The 19870-nt window shown below is 39.1% G+C and overlaps 1 protein-coding gene across 5 annotated transcripts in view; it reads right to left on the bottom strand.

Annotated features, from left to right (window-relative positions):
* LOC139775100 (uncharacterized) overlaps positions 1 to 19870 on the bottom strand; it is a 332957-nt gene that overhangs the window by 241504 nt on the left and 71583 nt on the right. For all 5 annotated transcript variants that reach the window (XR_011718734.1, XM_071710843.1, XM_071710846.1 and 2 more), the window contains exon 4: positions 4527 to 4668. Coding sequence is in view for 4 of the 5 variants with exons in the window: in XM_071710843.1 (XP_071566944.1) it covers positions 4527 to 4668 (142 nt within the window). In the remaining variant the exon portion in view is untranslated. The remainder of the gene's footprint in view (positions 1 to 4526; positions 4669 to 19870) is intronic.

The following is a 19870-nucleotide window of genomic DNA, read 5'->3' as shown; positions in this document are numbered from 1 at the left end:
GAGTTTCTTCTGTGAAATTCCGTAGACGTGACTTCAGCATCAAAAGGAAGAATAACTGTTGTACATTTCCGCCCTTTTTCCTTGCTATAGGAAAATTACATCCTCTTTAAAAACAGAAGGTACTTATCACAGGATGAAAGTACATACATATGTATACCTATTTAGTTTCTGAAAATGCGCGAGATGTTTTGCGTTCTCGATGCGCTGCTTCATTCAATAACCGATTTTTTTTAATATTAAAAAGTCTTTTGACCGTAGAAAGTCTCTTTCCTCGCTTGGTTACTTCTACTTGTGGACAAAGCTCGACTAATTAATATTGCATAACACTTGGTTATTCTAATAAAATATGTCCATGACGAAGATAAAAGAAAAACATTTCCGCGCTCGAGTTGAATAATGAAACAGGAAAGAAGCGAAATAAAAGAATCGGCCAGCGAAAAGGCACAGGAGGAAATAGCAAACGAAGGTAAAAGTCGTGAAATTCAAGATTTAACCCCATCCGCCAGTCGAGGCGACGAAACGCAACCCCTCAGTTCGCTGATATGATAAACACCCGAAATGACAGCAGCATCCGCCCTTTACCTCGTCCCTTTCCTCAGTCCTCCTTGGCCCTTCGAGTTAATCACGTCAGGCGGACGAACCCTCTGATTAAAACGGCCCTCCGTCTCTTCTTATTATTATTGTTATTAGAGAAGGCGAATGCAGAGCACTTCGGGAGAACGGTCGGGAGAGACGCTAAATCCGCCAGCCTGTATGTAGATACTATGCGTCTGTACGCGAATACGCAGACCTTCCTGATTGTCAGAATTTTCGAGATTATTAAACGGCTGATGAGTCGGGAAATAATCTGACGCAGAAGTCGTTCCTTAATTAACTCTCATATCTCATGATCAATCGCGTATTTGTATAGTCGAGAATTTTGTTGCGATTCATGCATATTTGGCGTTTTGGAAAACTATATGATCATTAACACTTTGACTACCATGTCATCTATATCTGGATGTCGCGTAAATTTTCGCAAAGGCTATCACTCATTTATGGGTGAAGTACTGTTTTATTTAAAAATTAAGACTAAAATTATATTAAATATTTAAGACATTAAAGAAACAATTAAAATAATATATTACAATAGATATATTAAGCTCAATGAAATCAGCCGTTAAAATGTTAAACAACTTCTTTTGCTGAATAAAAGTGATATTTTTCGATAATTAATTATTCTTTTTAACTATAAATGTATTTAGTTTTAATCTTAAAATATGCTCTGGCCTTACACAAATGCTTATATTATTGACAATATAAATCCGTACATTAAAACTACATTGGCAACATTTCGCTATAATGATTTAGTAAATACGAATTTGCTGCGCGTTAAAGATTTCGATGTAAATACTTAACGGGGCCATTATCGAGGTGATTACGCGTGAAATACGGTAGTGAGTGTGTCTCGAATAATTTACATATAAGATTTGGTAAACGATTTTTCTCCTGTCGCCGGTTGCAGGTGGGTATTCGTTGTCGCACATCCGCGCGCGCTCTCTTATTAAATCAGAAAATTCATTAAGGCCGAGGTTTGGATTACGCTCGAAGGCTTGGTGCTTAGCGAGAGGATGGGCCCCCATCGCCCATGGGCAGCGACGGGAAGATCGTAAGGATTTAAAGCCGGTCGTAACGAGGCGACCCATGTAACAAATTACAAATAGTGTCGTTGGCTTCTGACGAAGCGCCGGTAACTACTTACGTAGAAGTTGAAGAAACAACTTCTTTCGAGCTCGCGGCGACCCACCGGTCGTACTGGTAAGAAGATCGAGATATCGAGCTCCTCCTAAAGGAGCAAGGAAGGACCGAAGAACCGAGATCCGGTTGCGCGCCCAACGATCTATCCTCGGAGCGACCAATCATGCTAATAAACCCGCTGGGCATAAGTAATACGGAACGATCGTAAATCTTCGCGAAGTCGATGAATGCACGTGCCAATATCGATGCCGAGAAAAAGGCATGTGGGAAGGAAACGGTCGGAGAATCTTTCGTCGGTGTTTGATTATAGAAACAGGTCTTTCTATTATCATTGACTGAAATACACCGCGTGAACCATCTCTGCTCGATCATGTTCAGTATCGTATATTCGTGATACATTTGTCTTTTCACACGTTTTAATATCAGTAGAAAATGATCAAATATTTCAAAAGACATTGTGTCTCCAAGTGAATTTGTTCAATAATTAAATTTATCAATATTCGCATTCAGTACTTATTTTCATGAAAAAGCATGAGGGAAATTTGTTTAGGAGTTTAGTCCAGTTCATTCTTTTTTTTTTAAGTATGCATTAGTATCAATGTTTGACGTATTTTTTAATACGGATGGCATTCCTCAGGTTTTTAAGTTCGTTTACATCTAAGATCTGACTTGCAAAATTCTTGATTCGTTATGCTGCGATAATTCGCATTGCTGCACCTCACGCTACCCTCCTCCAAAGACTCCTCGAAAGGGCTCGTCGCGTGCTATCGCGCACAGGTGTGCACACGGTCGAATAATCGGCGCAACAAGCTGCACGCGGAGAAGCACGCAACTGAGACATTACATAACGTTTGCGATAAAGCAAAAAGAGACCGGGGTAGGCACTGTGAGCGAGCAGTGAGGCACGGAGCAGCGGAAGGAGGATGGACGAAAGAAGGGCGGAAAGAAATGGAAATAATGAGTTCGCACGACGCGACCGGGACCTGCCGCGTTATAAAACGAGTCCTACCCGCCGGCCAGTGATTGCTGCCTTGCACGAGCTAATAGCACCCGCGAACGTAACGAAGGGTTATGTGGATCACGAGTTTGTTATTGGCTCGCTTAATGACCCGTCCGCTCGTTCTACCTGTCCGATGCGCGCCACGCCGAGCTGCCAACGATATAACCGGTCACCGCGTATGGAGTGCCCGTATAATCCGAATTTACACATAGAAGAGATACACGTGAAGATATACAAATGGATTACTTACAATGACTCTCTCAACATTATTTTAAAAAATTAAACAACTACTTTATACGATGTGTAGTATATTTTTAGACAACTGTCAAATAAATTCTACTCAATTTCCATTAATTAATTTCCGATGTAGCAAATGTCTATATTGATTCGTAAAAACTTGGATAAAATACTTCGGAAAAAACGTTTTCTCAATTGTATAAATTATTTGTAAATTATATGGAATAAACATAAATTTTTCACATTATTCCCCTTTTGTGCTTCTGGGGGACCTGTGCTTCTATTTCTCAATTAGAGTCTTTACAAAATTTGTGCACATTGAATAACGTATAATTCAATGAAAAAGCAAACAAGAAGCATGATGTATTGAAAATGAAAAGACTCTTGAATCATATACAACTCTTTTCTCGTTCACTCGCTATATTATGAGGCATAAAGCATCGAAAAGCAATGTAAAGAGAGTATCTTAATGGTAATTAGATCGTTTGAATTATTGCGTCATTTATTCCTCACTTTTGTACTTACATTTCGCGAAAAGTATCTAGGTCGCGTGCAAATGAGATGCACTCCAAGTTGGCTGCGAGTCAGCCTTGGACTTTAAAGCTTCGCGGAACATTTTGAATGGCTCGGTTGCAACTCTAATGAGACACTTGATTTGGCGTTGCGCGCATATGATTTGTTTCCGCAATATTCGGAACGTCAGTATGACATCAACATGACTACATCTTAATGGAGCATAAGAGTTATCATTATGTTCTTCGGAATAGCAAACTCTGGATTGTCATAATCAAGACATTTTCTTTTATAAAAAAAGTGAATACTCAAAAACTAACATAAGGCGCATTGGACATAAGTTTACCGTAAAACGATCTTGTCTCGTTCAAGTTTGAAAAGTAACTAACAATAAACCTTAAGTGATTCCAATACATTCATTCTTCATTTAGAATTAAAAATCAGAATTGGGATTTCGTTTATTCGTTCGGATTCAATCGTAAAGGAAACGTGTCGACTTTGAAATGGTATTTGTCACAAAATCGAAAAGTCGTTTGAAGCGAAATCCGTTGTAAGCCCTTTCAAAGCGTCGTAAAAATTTGTCGCCAGCTTGCCGCAGCCGTATTCTAGATCGACCGACAGTTTATGCGATATCGTAAAGACATTTTCTTTCTGCGTACAGAGTAGTGCCGTGAAAATTCCAGCACACTATCGCTGAGATGCCTTGAGAGATTCCGCGCGCTATATATCGCGCGCAGTTCCGGACTCTCCAACCAGAAATCACAGAAATAGTCCGGACAAGTTGGAAACTCGCTGCGTTTCGACTTCCGTGCAGTGGATGTAGTGTGCGCGCATTCCCGCCCAATAAATTAATCACGAAACTTTCCCAATGTGGAAGTCGCAAACTAATTTGTTGGCCGGCTCGGAAAGTACGCGCGCGTACACCCCCCACGTGTGTATATACTACGCGCGCCCGCGCGGGCCAAGAAGTATAATGGGTGTATGGATGGGCGCACGTGCGCGGATCCGGCGTATAATCATTGTATTTATATTCACTCACCATCGATATTAGACGAGGATTGATCCACGCCTGCTGCATGTTATCGTCGAGGTACCGTTTCGCTATCCGGGCAATGTTCTCTTGCGGCTCTTTCTTCGACACGGCCGATACGGTGGGCGGGACGACAACGTTGGCATTATTCCTGAGACAGAAACGGATTAACATGAGCATCGATCAGGCCAGGATTCGTGAACACCTCGTAGAAAGCGAGCGCAGCTATGATTATTACTGTGCTACATGATAATTGGGACGTTCGCGCGCGCGCGAAGCAGGGAAAGATATTTTCGGCCGAAGGCTCGAGTAGGCAGAACCCGAAGATCGAACAAAGAGTTACGTAACCTTAACTAAACATATGGTACATCTCTAAGAAATTATGGCGAGTCAAATCAGTAAACGTCCAAGAATTAAAAAATAATAATTTTTTAAAAATATTATGTTATTTATAATATAATATTTTAAATCAATCAAAGAAATGGAGCGTGGAACCGTAACAAGGTGTTGGTGTTCATAAATTCTATACTTTCGTAAAGAATTAACGAATTGTAATGTACATGCTGTACATGCGGCGCGCAGTTTATTAAATTGGAATATATGTATGTGTACGGCATGTACATTACAATTCGTTAATTCTTTACGAAAGTATAGAATTTATTAACACCAACACCTTGTTACGGTTCCACGCTCCATTTCTTTGATTGATTTAGAATCTCTTATGAGCCTTTACTATTATATTTATAATAATATTTCTCCATTTTATATTATAATTCAATGTCACAAAGTATTCCGTGCTAATTGGTGAGATTACCACAATTTGTCGACTATATATGGGTGTCACTTTAGAAAATGGGCGGTACCATGATCATAATCGTAGTTGGCATGTAGTTTGCTGGAACATTTCGGTGAACGATGTCAGGTCACTTGTGCACGCATGAAATTCTCGGCATGCGTAGAATAACTTCAAAGTCGAAGCACGTGTGTCTCTTCCCGAGAAGAGAACATTCGCGTATGACTGAAACGAGGTCTTCGATTTGCTTAAAAGTACGTCAGAACGTGCCTGAATTTCATGTCATTGTAACGCGTACAACACATATTTTTCTAGGAATCTTCGATGCAATTCAATTATAGTAATAATGTCTGTTAATCTTTTGCGCTTTAAAATGTTGTGCTAGAATAGTTTGAAATAATTTATTATTTTAACATTATGAACTCTGTTTAATATTTGACGATTTCTATCATCATATATATACAATTTTATAAAAGCTCCAAAAATATGTCTGCAAAATTAGAATTGTTCATTACATCAAGTACATGTAATACAAAATGCAAAAATAATCTTTTAAAATGCGAGAAATATTTTGCATAGGTGAAAATTTCACTTGTCAAAAATATACCTACATGCATAAAATTATTGTAAATTATTCTGTCTAGTGTATACAAGATATGTGAATGCATAGGGGAAATCCTTTATAAATATTCTAAATCTTAAGTTTTTTTTTTCATAATTCTCAAACAATCAACTCATTTGTTTTTCGGTAGGAAAGGAGTCGTTTGATAGCAGGATAAATTAAATACAGATTGCACAATCGCGCGCGATCGACAGCACCAAAGTCTAGTGACGTGCTGCACGGCGTTAAACGCTATTATTTAGTTGGATGAGTTATTAATATGAACGACATTTGAGGGAGAATGGAGTCTAAACGCAGAATGGGTGATGCGGGTGTGTATGGGGCATTGTGGGGCAGGAGGCCACGAAATTAACGGTCTCCTGTGCCGTACGGCGATGTATCAAACCGAATCTATTGTGCAAGCGCCACACCATTGCCACCGTCACCGGCCATCACCGGCCGCCAGATTGCACGTTGCACGACGTAGGAAACAGCTCGGAATGAGGAGGAGAGGTCGATACGATACGTATCTCCCCGGCGCTACGAAGGATCATTATAACATTGCAGCCGCAACTGGTTATCGACGTCTTGATTGGATTAACGTAACGATGTCCGGCGTGCCCGAAAGAATACATTCTCACGACGTATTAACAGAAGACCATTAATTTTCTGTAGACCGTTACTTAAGTGAAATTACCGCTAATGAGAAGCAAATAAAATTATTGATAAAGTAGATAGATATATATATACGCATACAAAGACTGCATCCGTAAATTATTTCTAATCGTACTTAATTAAACGGTCAACTGGGAAATGTGTGAATATTTCTATCATTTGATTTGTTATCAAATTTTCGATATAAGGACGAGAGTCTAAGTATAGTTTTTATATTTCAGAACACTTGTCCAGAGCGAGAAAGTTTTGTAAAATACACAGAAAAAAGAAAGAATATAAAATTACTAAATCTTCACATTTGTACGATTTAAGAAGATGTAGTCATAAGGGAATTTCCTTCTAATAATTTCTTACGACTGTAAGACGCTATTACTCATCATGCATGCATTCTAATGACGCGAAGCGCGCTTCGGCGTAGCCAGACAGTGACTGAATTCCCCATCGTGCGTTCACAATTATCCCATTAATCCCCAGATGGGTTACGCTGTGTGTAGACTTTTTAACTTCCTCGCGACGCGACGTCTTCGAGGCTTACGCGCATCCCGTATGCGGCATTGCTTCATGTAAAATTAATTATCCACCTATCCCGCGGCAGGTTGTACCGAAATTTACGTCCGCTGTTCGTTTCTGTCAGAGCTGGCTCGAGGAAGAGTCTGGCAGAACGTTCGATCCACGCCACATATCTAAACAATTTAATACTTGAACTTTTGTAACGCGATTCTCATAAAACAAATTAAATTTAAACTTCTTTATGCTGTTTTGTATCTTTTAGTTAAAGCCTTGAAATACACTTTTATAAAAAGATGACTTTTGTCAAAAAACTAGCGTTATGTATACGTGCACAGAGAAGTTCTTAACGATCAAGATATCTATGTTGAAGATATCGATCGTATCATATCATACACTTGTTTCCTTAAGTACAATAACAACTTAAAATAATAATTATCGTAATTATTATAGTAAATTGTTATTAATGATCCCCCTCTTTTTCCTCAGGTACCACGCTGCTCTCCGACCGCTCCTGTTTTCAGCAGATCCCGTAAAGCGTGGTCCCGTGCGCACAATGCACGCCTATGTCGCCTATGAATAATCGCCCGCCCGCGCGTGTGTGTATATATACAAACATTACAAAACACGCATTCGCATTCAATGGAGAGTTCCTCAGCTCCGAAGCGCGCGTTTAAGCGACGCGCGGTGTGACTGCGAAACGAGCGGGGCTGAGACGCGGATACGCCGTGGATATCCCATAAGTGAATTATGAGAGTTTATCGCGACTCCGTCGCCCCGTGCCTGCTGTCGTGGCGCAGCTGCCGGTTCAGGCCTCCCCAGCGAGTTAAATTATTGCCGGGATCCCCCGAAACCGTCTAAATTATTGGTCCCGGCTACGGATCAGCACCTCGAACACCTTAAAGACGCGAACGCCTCCGTCCGGAATACGTACAATCTCGAATGTCGAGCAATTTACCCGGTTACGTACGATTACCAGGCGGTTTCCTTTCGTGGAGCAAGTCTACCTTCTCGAAGCAAAAATATTGGCACAACATATTCTTGTTTTTTTTTTCCAGCCAGTTTTCTCTTCTCCGGTATAATGGTTAACAAAACTAAATTTGCAGATAAAAAGTGCAGACTAAAGATAAAATTTGACATTTTATTTCTTAGCAATGCGAAGCAATGCAACATCAAATGTCATTTTAACCTATTTAAAAAATTAAAATATGTTACTTTTGATAATTATTTCATTATTTTTAACTCTGTCTATCAAAATAAAAAAACACAAATGGAGTTATAGAGAATAATTATATAGAACATTTATTATGTAGTCTTCATGCAAAACGGTACATTTAGTTTGTCAAAAGTCATAAAAGCATTATTGAATGCTTCAAATGGAATCTTCAAATAGAATGAATTCGAATGGAAGCAATTAACTGTCGTTAAATTTGGATTTTCGTCATGCATGATATTTAAAATATAATTAATAATTTTTTAATTGTTTATAGACTGACTTTATATATTAACATCAATAATATTTTAATCGTGGGAATTTAAAGAGACGCTTACGATCGCTATCACAATGGCTATCGATCGATCGTTTCTTTTTCATTCTTCCGCATCAACTCAACGACGCGAATATAAGTATCCGGGACGATCAGCGAAGGTGGAACATGGTACTTTCCCATTCTTCTCGTATAAGGCGCAACGAGGTAAGTGTGGGAGTTAATAACGCAGAGGATGAAAAAGTAGCCATCTGCACGAAGCAAGCGTGAGGCGCGAGTAAAGAAGGAGGAACAGTACAAAGAGGGACGACGGATACGACGAGAGAAGATCGGACGACCATAGCAAGGAAGATAATCTTCAGGACTACGCATATACTTCCTTTTGCTCGTCTCCGCGAGTTTTACGGAACCTCCTCGGCGGGACCCGAGGAGAGGCGACCAACGGACGAAATCCAACGCCGAGCCGAGGCGAACCGCGCCGTTACGCTCGCTCTAAATCTCCGTAAATGCGTCGCGGTCGCCCGGCGCGGCAGTCTCCCACCTCCTGTTTTCTGCAGGTGTATCCCCCTATACAAACCTCTCGAGACGGTTCTCACGAAAATCCGCGCCGGCCGCTCGCTGAATGAAAATTCACGGTAGACTTGAGAAACTTACTTCGTCTCGCGTCCGCGAGCAATGGAGCGGGCAATGGAAACGAAAATGTACGGCGCGTTGCGCTGTGCCAAAAGCAACGCCTGTCGCGTCGCCAAGACGAGAAACTGCGAATGTTTTTAATATAAAAGAAAGCTCAACTTAAGACGAATATTTATTCCATACATGAAGAGTTTCTTATCTCTCGACGTGTTAATTTAATAAAAACGTGTAAACTTTAACGATCTATGTATGCATTTTTATTTTGTTTCGTTCAATCAACCATCATCACTGCGTTTACAACGTGTGCAGCATGAAAGATGAAAGCAACGGACACTCGAATTTTCGTTCAAACTACAACTTATCCCGCCAAAACTCGCGGCAAAGTCAGAAGCCAATATGGAGGGATCCTTGTCACACACTTTATGAGTACCCGAACGATAAACTCGATAATTTAATGAGTTTTCTCGCTCAATACCTGGTCCTTGCACTGTCGTTAAATCAGCAAATTACTACTACGCAGCAGGTATCATCTCGCATATAGATCTTAGGTGATCGTTTCCTTTAAGAGACTGAGAATGTTTTCGAATGTTTTCAAATGTTTTCATGATCTTTACTAGACATTAGCGTAATTTTCTCTGTCAAAGAAGAAGTACAATTCTGTCATTTTATTCAGATCTCGAAGAATAAAAAAATTAAACGAAAAAGATACGAAGTTATTATGCAGAAGCATGGAGTATTAAAAGTAAGATAAATTAATAAATAAAGAATAAATAACTCTTTAACAATATTTTTATCGTTCTTTTCAAAAATATGCAGTTAGTAGCAGAATAATCGCCATAAATCACTGCACGAGTCACAACTCATGCCACTGATCGATTCATACAACCGTTTGACTTGAAAATTACATCAGAAATTTCACGCTTTGACTGTTACCTCGTGGACCTCGTGGTACGGTTGCAGACGCGAATAACAACGTTTCTCTCGGCCGCAACCCTGAAATAAAACTGGCAGCTACTAGGTGGTGAAGAAAAGAACGGTACACACACCTAGGTAACATTCTTGCCGTTTTCACGAGCGATAAAGCGCCGGTCGCGCAGTAAAACGTAAATCCGGCTATTTAGTGGGAGTAAAATCGATCGACGGGGCCTCTCGATCTTCCGCGGTCCGTCTGCTTCAGATATCTTCTTAACCGGTCATTTCCCAGCAAAACGCTATAGATTACCGATCGTTACCTGCATAATACGATCGGCGAACGATGATGCATCTCGGATCTTCGGAGGATCCGAGGAATCTGAGCAGTTCTGAAATCTGCTACGCGATCAACACTTTTCTAGCAAATTTTTCTCTCGTAAAAGTCAAGGATATGCATGCTAATATTATAGCTCCTATTTTTCAACTACCTTCTTGTAAACACAATGCTTTAAAGCACATATGTTGTTATCACAACAAGATTTTTTTTTCAAATAATTTGAACATTCCTACCATTTTTTTTTCTTTTGGATGCCAGGTTTATCACAAGTTTTTAATGTTTTAGTATTTCAATAAAACGCGCAGTTTTGTTCAATCTGCCGAAATAATGCCAACTAAAAAAAAAACAAGTGCATTCTTGACATCGCATTCTTGTTGTACAATCGATATTCGTCGTTGCTGCAACCAGTTCTGATTATGCTGGGACACGCGTACGCGCGGCTTATATTCCGTGTTATGACGCTTGATTCGCATTTATAAGCAAAGATGCACTTTCGTCCGTAATATCTGGCGGATATGTAGTAGATACAAGGATCTTTGCATACAAAGACCTGGGCAAAGACCAACAAGACAATTTGCTAGTACTATCCTTATGTACCGTGTTTATAACCGATTCATGCGTATGCATATCAACGATCTATGGCAGGTCTTCACATGGTCTACTATTTACCCCGTTTATGACGAAAATTGCTCAAGTAAATTTTTAGCAAATCTCTTTGAAATACATAAATCACATCTTTGGAACATATTTAATTTCTAGACGGTTATTTTGGTTATTTACGCATAATTATCGCACTGTGAAAGTTGTATCAATATTTTATTTTTAAAAATATCAACGTTATATTTCCATAACAGTGTCATTACTTCATTTTATAATCAGATTAGAGAATATTCTTCAATTTAAATTTAAATGCTTCAAACTCGAATCTTTTATTTATTATTAAATTTTGTTATGCTTTACACAGAATAAAAATAGTATATTGGAAACGCAATTCTTATGCAAAGAATAATTCGTCAAGTTCATATTTAAAGTCGAAGTTTGTTCCACGACACGAAAGTTATTTTCATCCAGAAGGTGCAAAAAGATGTTGCAATATTCATCGGGGATGCATCGATGTACGATAACGACACTCCATAATCCAGGGAATAGTTTTGAATAAATAAGCGATCGGCGAAAACGAGAAAGAAATGAAGATAAATGAATAACGAGACTCGCATTCCAATGACCTCTTTGATATTAACCGACGGCGATTAGCATTTGCACGAAGAAATCCGCCATAATATATATCGGCAGAGACGAATAACGATGTATTTTTCGAGAAAATAACGATGTTCCACGTCTACTTCGGCGCGACGATACCATTCAGTACCTTCGAACCTAAGTGCGATAACACTCCAGGTGATAAACTAACAGCGTAGTCTCTAGTAGTCTGGGAAGTTATCGCACTTTAGATGCATGCTGCTCTATCCTTTTAATATCTCACTCCCTTCTTATCTGTTTAAAATAATTATTTTTCAAAAAAATTCTCATAACATGCAACATTTTCTAAAATAATTATTACAGATTGATGTTTGTTCCGATTCTTCTGTCTAGTTTCAGGAATTTCTGGTAAATCAACATGCATGAAAGATTGCATTGGTAAATCAAATAAGAATACTCATGCAGATTTATATATTCCCATAAACCCGTTCCTTCCAATTCTCTATATATCACTGTGCTTATGTAAAGTCACGTCTATTCTATTCAATGCAAATACGTTCAGCGATTCGGTACGATCTCAATAAGGGACCTCGCTGTTGCTCGCGCGACGCGAAATAAGAATTTCCCAGAAAGAGCGGTTATCGAAATTGAGATCGTTTATGGCGCGTACTTTCTAAACGTCGAACAATCGTTGGCATTGAGCATAGGTAAGATTCCGGAACGAAATCGTTAAACGATCCCATCTTAGCGATCGCGGAGTGCGTGCTCGTCGGTACCTTTGAGAGATAACACAGGTCGTAAATCCGTTAAGTCCCGCGATATCGATCTGCCATTGGATGTACTGCGCTCCCATAACGCGATAGAATCGAGTTCGTTCCGGATCTCTTTCTCTATATCCTCTTCCATCTTGGTATTGATCGGTGCTTATCAATAGTGCATGCATGATGTAAACTGTAAACCCAAAACGATATAACGATCCGAATATGATATTACTTTATTCCTAACTAGATTCGACGATTTAGTAATAAACAAGATAAAAGCATAATTTTATGTCAATTTTAAATATAGAATACCGTAATATTATTTCGCTCAGGTATACTTGCATTTATACAATGCTTCTAAATACGAAGCTGATTGCGAAGGCAATTCTCGAATGCATTCGCGATTAACTACTTTTCAGAAGAGTAGCCTATTTCTATCAGAATGCTCATTCAATATTCATGCGGTTTCGTAGATTAAAATAACTAGTATTTTAAGTTACGACAAACTCAGAACCAGATAATCACATTTAGCGCTAACGGTATGACGAGAATACAACCGCCAAAAATTTGATACACCTTGCTACATGTGCATATGTTAACCCCCCCGTGGGAAATTCAGAAACAGCTCAGCGAATTTTGCTTATGCAAAATTTGCTGCGCTCGAATCAACAGCGTTGCTCGATTACATTCTTGAAGATAGCTCCGTGAGAATGAGGTAAAAGGTGTCAAGTAAAGAGCCCGACGCACACCAAGCAAAGGGTGAGCCGAAGGTAAGCGCGTCGAAAGATAAATAGGCTATCAGATGGTATCGGCTTGGCAGCAACCCCCGGGGATCTCCCTTCTTCCTTTTCCTCGTCATCTGGCTGTCTCGCCCTCTCCGTCTTATTTTTCTTCTTTCGCTCCGCGTCGCGTATGCCTGCGCCGAACGAGTATCTGTAATATTCCGGTACCATATTCCGCCGCTTACGAGTAGGCATTCGAGGCAACCTAGCCGCCGGTAGCAAGGCGCGTAGCGACGATAACGATAATCGGCAAGAATGCACCGTGTTCTTTGCCCGCGCCATTTCCCTTTATCTTTGTTGGGAGCCACCTTCCATGCTTGCTTCGCCGTGTAGTTTCGCAACTACCTGCAGCCCCGAGGACACGTCGGCGTCGGTCTCTTCACACGATATCACGGCTGAGTTCTCGAAAGAGGTACTAAGAGGCCTCGAAGAGCCTTCTCTGTTTTCCAGCTCTCCTTCCAGCTGCATTTGATGTCTCTGATGTGTCCTGAAATAGTCGCTTATCGGAAAATGATAAACGTTTAGGGGTAGCGAGAGACATCCGTGAGGTGAGTCGCAAAGAGCTATACACTAGGAAATCGCGTTCCCTAATGGACCGTCTTTTGTCTGCCACATTACTTTGAGAGAAACATAAAATCCTACGTTATAACTTTGAAGGGAAACAGGAGAAACAAGGGAAATGACAACCGTCATCATCAAGCGTAAATTATATCCCGCAAAGAACAAGTCGCGATCCGGCGACTGCGTCACTGCAAAAAGTATGATTAACCTCGGAATATATCTAATGTGCAGTGATTAGATTTTGTGTAAGAAGAGAAAAGCTGACGATGATTGTGATTTCCGTCCCTGATGCGCTTCTGGTTGCAAAGAAAGTAATGGATATGGCGTAACTACCGCGCTGCCGAAACCCTTTTCACGAACGAGACGGAACACGAACACGGGAAGAAAAGAAAAGACACGATATCCCGGCACCGAAACGTTCACCTTCTTCTATTCCACGCATCGTTAGGACTTACGTAGCCGTGGCTATGGGACCTCGCGAGATTTAGCGGCCGCCGCCGTTGATTTGTGACCCATTGTTCTCCGGCGGAGCCGGCGGAGCAAGGGCCCGACGGGGAGGGAGGAAGACCAACTAAAAACTGGACTATCAAAGTAATGGCCATCGATTTGCTGCCACGGAAACTACGGAGCGCACCCGGCAACTGCAAACCGCAACCGCACGTTCTCGCTTCTGTATTCCATCTTATATATTATACCTTCGACGCCGCATAAATTCGGATCGAGCGAAGGAATAGGTTCTCGTTAGAAGGATATCTTTGATTCCGATGTATCGTACACACGAAATATTATAGAAAAAACGTTATTTTTTCTTAATACAAAACTCATATAAATGACAATAACCTTTGAGAATCTTTTTGTTCTATCTGATTATAATTGTAAATCAATAATTATATTTTACCAATGTCAAATTTTCTTTAATCTAAAAGAGAAACGCGGATAAATACAAGCATCTCGTATAATAGATTTTTTTCAAAATTCTTAACGTTATATATAAAATATTATTTAGATTGAAACAAAATCTCCAATATCTTATTATCTAAATTTATCAAATTTAGTAGATGCGCGTTAAAACTTTCGTTGTGCATCCGTAAAAAGCAAGATGCCGCGTATTCGACACTGAATGTCCGTTTAATCTTCCCTCTCCACCCGATAAGTTTTGAATGGGAAATCGAAGGGCCCCGTGTTCGATTCGAACGATCCAAGAAAGGGAACAAACGTAATAAACCGGTGAAGTCAATTCTTGCGAAGTCAGGCTGACACAATGGGAGGACGGTCGCGGAACAAGCAAGCTCGCTTCCTCCTCCTTTCTCCCGAGAGAAACCTGCTTTATTTATTCCATTATCCCGAAGACAGGTAACAGTCTCCCGCTGTCTGGCAGCACGCTTCTCATCATCATCATGCATCGACATACTTTGCAGTCAACGTTAATGCAATCGACAAGAAGACGTCTAAACGATGAAAATAAATCGCAATTTTTTTTCATCCGTTGTAGAGCCTTCAAACAGTTTTGTGATTTTATTTATATCTCAGAACTTTCTGATTATCTCAATAAACAAATTTTTTTAAATATATTAATATGTTAAATTTGTTAAGATGTGATTTGCAAATCAAAATTGCTCTGCTTTGCTCATTAGCGATTATAATGAGATTTTATTTCTTAAAATTATATCGAATATCTTGAGGGAAAAGAAAGAGAATGTCTTTAAATTAATCAGTTCTTAAAATAATTAGTTTTATAATTATCGTAAAGGGATTCTTGGAGTTTCAAGTTACGGTTCCTGCTTTGTAGTATGCTCTTGGCTACGCTCGTCATCATAGACGGTCGATCGATTCTTCCTTGGCTTTCTATAGGAAGGTCGTCAATCTTTGACATTATATCCCAACGAGCTCACGACACGCGATGGAGCTGGTATTAATTAAAGCACGGTCGTTAATTGACGGACAAATCCGAGCAGGCTGCGGATAAATACAGACACCTCGATCGAGACGTGAATGGCATTGTCAGCGGCTCGAAGAACTGCTTCCCGGGGAGAGATAATCAATTCCCTTAGCTGCACCGCCGACGCTATGTATACGGTAGGATCGACATAGAAAGGATAATTAAGCGAGTACGTCAGAGGTACAATACTCATTTCGTTGACATTAATTAAATGTGGTTGCGTCACATTATCATAGTAACATTAATAGAGCTCTTCATAGTTTCGATTTTTAAGCACAGTTTACATGAGGCGAGATGTTATCTATATTAATTAAAGTTTAGTGAAAGAAGGTATTTTGAAAGAAGGGATTTTTATTTATAAGTCACTAAAGAGCTAGAAGTTTTTATCATTGCAAACAAACTGTTGCATCTTATTTTTTAAATATTTCAAATAAATTTTACTTTCACGAAATATGAAGTTTAATTATAACTAATGTAAGATAAATAACAATAAGTTTTTAAAATCTCATTGTCAATTAAATTCTTGTTACAGAAGAAACTGCCCGCAAAAGAACAAATATACAAAACTTGAGACACATCACGTAATATTTTTATATTATTTTAACCGTTCTATTTGGGGTCAGATTTCACATTATAAAGGTGTATTATGGTGCATCGTGATATTTCAGGTTCCGTCACGTGCGCGTAAACTCATCCGCATTCCTTCGACGCGATTCTGCATTCCGGCACATACGTATCGGGATTTTCGTTCATATACATCCTGTAAAAGTGAGCTTCCATCCCTCGCCTATGCGATTCCGGAGATTTTATCCCCCTGGCAGCCAACCAGAAGAAGAGCCATCCCTCGGCACGATATTATGATAATACACTTATATTCATATGCAATAGGGTCCTCGACTTAGGAAGGCACGGAGGGCAACACGAAAGTCGTCCTCCTCGGGGTCTACAAGCCGTAATGTAATTCGATCGACACTTTAGCCCCGAGATGATGGAACGTCGCGTCGGATAGAAATTGACGGCGAGCGGTGGGATGACGTGGCTGAAGAAGGGAAGATGGGTCCCGGGATGGCAGGTAAACTCTGGCTCCCGCGCTTATTCGAGTGCCGAGGTTCCCGGACTAATTGCCCGTTAATTTGGTTAATTGTGGAGGCACGAGTATCGACTTGTTCCGACGACGATGGATCCCGCCGCGTTAATGAAGGGCAAGCTCAAGGGATGAGCGAGAATTAGGAAACGCCATTTTTTTAATGAAGTGCAAGAAAAAGCAATTATAGCGGCCGCTATCAATTGCAGCGTGCTATATGAATCGCGATACGCGATTATCTTTATTAATATATTTTACATAATGCGCTATCAAACATTGTTTAAGGAAAAATATAAACTAACATTATGTCACACACACACACACACACACACACACACACACACACACACACACACACACACACACACAGTTAAAAAATATTTAAAAATACACTTTCAGATTTCATAGTGTTATTTAATAAATAATAAAAATACAATTTTAAAAAAGTTTCTAGCAACTAAAATGCTAAAAAACATCACTATCATAATAAATACGTGCGGAAGTAAAGAGTTGACTTCAGATGGCTAACCTGATTGCTAGAGAGACTTTTTCGACAAACTAAGGAGAGTGTGACCAATATACCTAACTATTATGGCGCAGTAACATGCGATTACTCGGCGTGAAAAGTTTGCAATGCCTTCCCGACCAGATCTGGGGATCTCTTGGTCGGAAAATGGTTTCCTCTCGAAAACGGCCAGACCACTGAAGACGTTAACATTCTATTCGAAGAAACTATTTTCCTCGTCATTTTCCCGTCTTTTCTCCGAGATTCTTGTTCGCGGATTACAGAAATGAGCCTGACAGAGGGAACGAAAGGAACTTCTTAGCAACGAAGATCCTAAGATTGATTATCGGTATCTCTCTATCCGCGTTTATCACGGCACGCTTGCTACTGACAATGAGTATACATACATTTGTAAGGTGTCACTGAGGAAATGTTCTTATTGCAAACGTCTGAAAGTTTTTACGTCGGTAATTCGAGGAATAAGTGCAGTCTGATTGTAACGGTTCTTTGGATTAAGAAAATATTATCACTCTTTCCTTTCGATCTTCTCTCTACCCATTATATAAATCCCCGAATGGATTGCATAAAAAAATTGATTTAATTAAGAAACATTTTCTAAAATGTAAATTATAATAAATTTATCTTCTGTTTCGAATATCCTCTTATAACTTGATACGTTCTCGTTTTTTCAGAATATAAAAGAATAACATATTCAAACCTGATAATAATAATGGGAATGACTTAACATATATTCGTTCTAAATTTTAATCTGTGATTGTTCATAATGATATGGAATTCTCGGTATACCTTCTAGCTTCCCGCTTAATCCTGTATCTACGCCGAGAATTTCAGGGGATTTAGCGTGTATTAAATTTCAATACGAAAATTTCGATATGACGTGGTATGAGCACGCAATGCAGCGCTGGAATTTGTATTTTTTGTTACAGAACTATTCACGTATGCATACCTCATAGTTATATGTATGTATGGATGTCTCTGTATATATATCGTACGATTTCAATATGTAATGCAATCCGGAATTAGGTAATCTTTGTGTTAATATTTATGAATAACATTTTATTCGCTACTGTTTTATAATGAATAAAAAGCTTAAGTTGTTTCTAATCGTTTGTAAAATCTCCGGGTGTTTTCTCCAGATATAAATAAAATCTAAAATAATCCGACGACAAATCTACGACGATTTATAAAATTGGTCGTAACATTATATTGTAATGTTCACTTTTCACGACGACGATATTGAACAGTCTCAGCAGATTGCGTAAAAGAGATTGCAAAATCTGTAACGTTCAAAAACGTTTTTACGACGGTCGTTACGCGCGCATTCAGTGTAGCCTGAATCCTCGAAGGAAGGTATAAATGTCCGTAAGTACGACCTGCATAGGCGTCTACGTAAGTATTTAGTGTTGCTTCCCTATCGCGTAACGCACACGAGTGCATACCCGTATATAATCTCCTGATACTCCGCGGATCCTATAAGTGCGTTGTCTTGTCGTCCAATGGCGTCTTAGGCACGACATTTCATTATCGCATTTCGAATGAATTCACCCTCTCTCGTCGCGGTCTCCCATAAAACAGTAGACAGCCATATAAGCAGTTCGCGTCATAAAATATAAGAAAGGCCAAAGCAATTCGCTAACTTTTTATAGTATGTATTTTTGCACGTCGACATAAATCTGCGATGCCTTAATTATATCACATTTGTGAGGTATTCATATAGTCATTTTTCTTAAATATCTTCTTAAAAGAGTCGCAATTATACCATATCAAAACATTCATTTTAAAATAAATGTTACGAAAATTAAATAACCAAGTTTATTTGATTTAAATATAAAAAAAATAATTTAAAATCCTGCAACGGATCTTTAAATATAGTTTTTATCTTTATAATACATTTTTATTTATGAATAACATTCAGTGATAGCTTCTAGGAAATATCTTGGTACGTTTAACAGATAGATGTAAAAATTGTAATGGGTATATGAAGAGGTACTCCAAAGTTTCCAAAATTTGAACATGCAAACTGGAACTCGTTCAGAGTTTTGCCGTTAAATATTGCGAATTTACAGTATTGTGAAACAGTCTACCACGTGACATTGTGCTGAGAGCATCGTGTCAGTTCAGGAGCTTTTTTTGTAGTGTCTGCAATAAAATTGTGTTTGGCAATTTTTTTATAAGGTAAAAATGACTGATATTAAAGAACAGCAAATGTGTGTGTGAAACTTTGTTTCCTTCTCGGTAAACCTGCAGCTGTGATAGCTGTGATCACAATGCTCAAGGAAGCTGATTGTGAGCGTCATAATGATTAAAGATAATGTCATTAAAAAGTACGAAAATAATACATATGAAATAAAAAAATTAAAACGAAAAAATAAATAATTTTGACAGTCGATAATCCGACTATACATTTTCTCTGTTCAAAATTTTAAATAAAAATTTACAGATTTAATTCTCAAAGGAAAGTTATACTTTGCACATTTAGCGGTTTTTTTCTCCCCCCCCCCCCTCTCTATCTCTCTCAAAATAATTTTCTAAATTATAAAGTTGTCACATTCAGC

This window comes from Temnothorax nylanderi, unplaced genomic scaffold, assembly GCF_030848795.1.
Source record: "Temnothorax nylanderi isolate EJ_2023f unplaced genomic scaffold, tnyl_v1.0 TNYL_tig0092_pilon, whole genome shotgun sequence".
NCBI classification, from domain to species: Eukaryota; Metazoa; Arthropoda; class Insecta; order Hymenoptera; family Formicidae; genus Temnothorax; species Temnothorax nylanderi.
Note: the sequence above shows the minus strand (reverse complement) of the source record. Positions and strands in the feature narration are given on the sequence as shown.